The following is a 711-nucleotide window of genomic DNA, read 5'->3' as shown; positions in this document are numbered from 1 at the left end:
CCCCCTCCGCCCCGCCCGCCCCAAGGGCAGCAGCAGCAGCAGCAGCAGCAGCACCCTGGAGGTAGTACAACTTCCCGGGACACCCCCATGTCTTCTCTCGCCCCCGTCCGGTTGCTTGGAAATTTGCACTGGACAGTGACGTCACACAGGAAGGCGGGTCCCCACTATCCCGTACACCAATGGCGGGGCCGCGGCTGGCCTCTTCTTTTCCAGCGATTGGTGTCTGGGGCCCCTTTGCTCCACCCCAGCCCGCCATGGCGTCAGGCGCCGCAAAACCGGGGAGGTGGTTCCCACTTTAAGAAGTGAAGTTTTTCGCCCCCTCCCCCTCCCTGCCCACCTCCTGCAGCCTCCCGCGCCCCGCGGAGCTGGCGGATGGAGCTGCGCCGCGGCGGCGTAGGGAGCCAGGCTGTGGGGCGCAGGATGGATGGGGACAGCCGAGATGGCGGCGGCGGCGGCGGCTGCAAGGACGGCGGGTCGGAGGACTATGAGAACCTGCCGACCAGCGCCTCCTTATCCACCCACATGACAGCCGGAGCGATGGCCGGGATCCTGGAGCACTCGGTCATGTACCCGGTAGACTCAGTGAAGGTGAGGCGCGAGAAGACTGTAGGCACGGAGGGCGCAGAGAGGGGAGCGTGCGCGCGTGCGTTTGCATCCCGCGCAAGAGCAGCCTGGGGGAGCGCCCCGAAAACACCTCTCCTCCGGGCTGTG

The 711-nt window shown here is 67.5% G+C and overlaps 1 protein-coding gene across 2 annotated transcripts in view; it reads left to right on the top strand.

Moving 5' to 3' along the window:
- Positions 1–212: 212 nt before the first annotated feature.
- Positions 213–711, top strand: part of SLC25A37 (solute carrier family 25 member 37) — a 40,328-nt gene continuing 39,829 nt past the window's right edge. The window contains exon 1 of one of the 2 annotated variants that reach the window (XM_027077379.2): positions 213–588. In XM_027077379.2, coding sequence (XP_026933180.1) covers positions 373–588 — 216 coding nt within the window. In that variant the 5' untranslated portion in view covers positions 213–372. The remainder of the gene's footprint in view (positions 589–711) is intronic. The other variant, XM_027077380.2, reaches the window with a different exon arrangement.

The sequence above is a fragment of the Acinonyx jubatus genome, chromosome B1 (assembly GCF_027475565.1).
Source record: "Acinonyx jubatus isolate Ajub_Pintada_27869175 chromosome B1, VMU_Ajub_asm_v1.0, whole genome shotgun sequence".
Classification (NCBI taxonomy): Eukaryota; Metazoa; Chordata; class Mammalia; order Carnivora; family Felidae; genus Acinonyx; species Acinonyx jubatus.
Note: the sequence above shows the minus strand (reverse complement) of the source record. Positions and strands in the feature narration are given on the sequence as shown.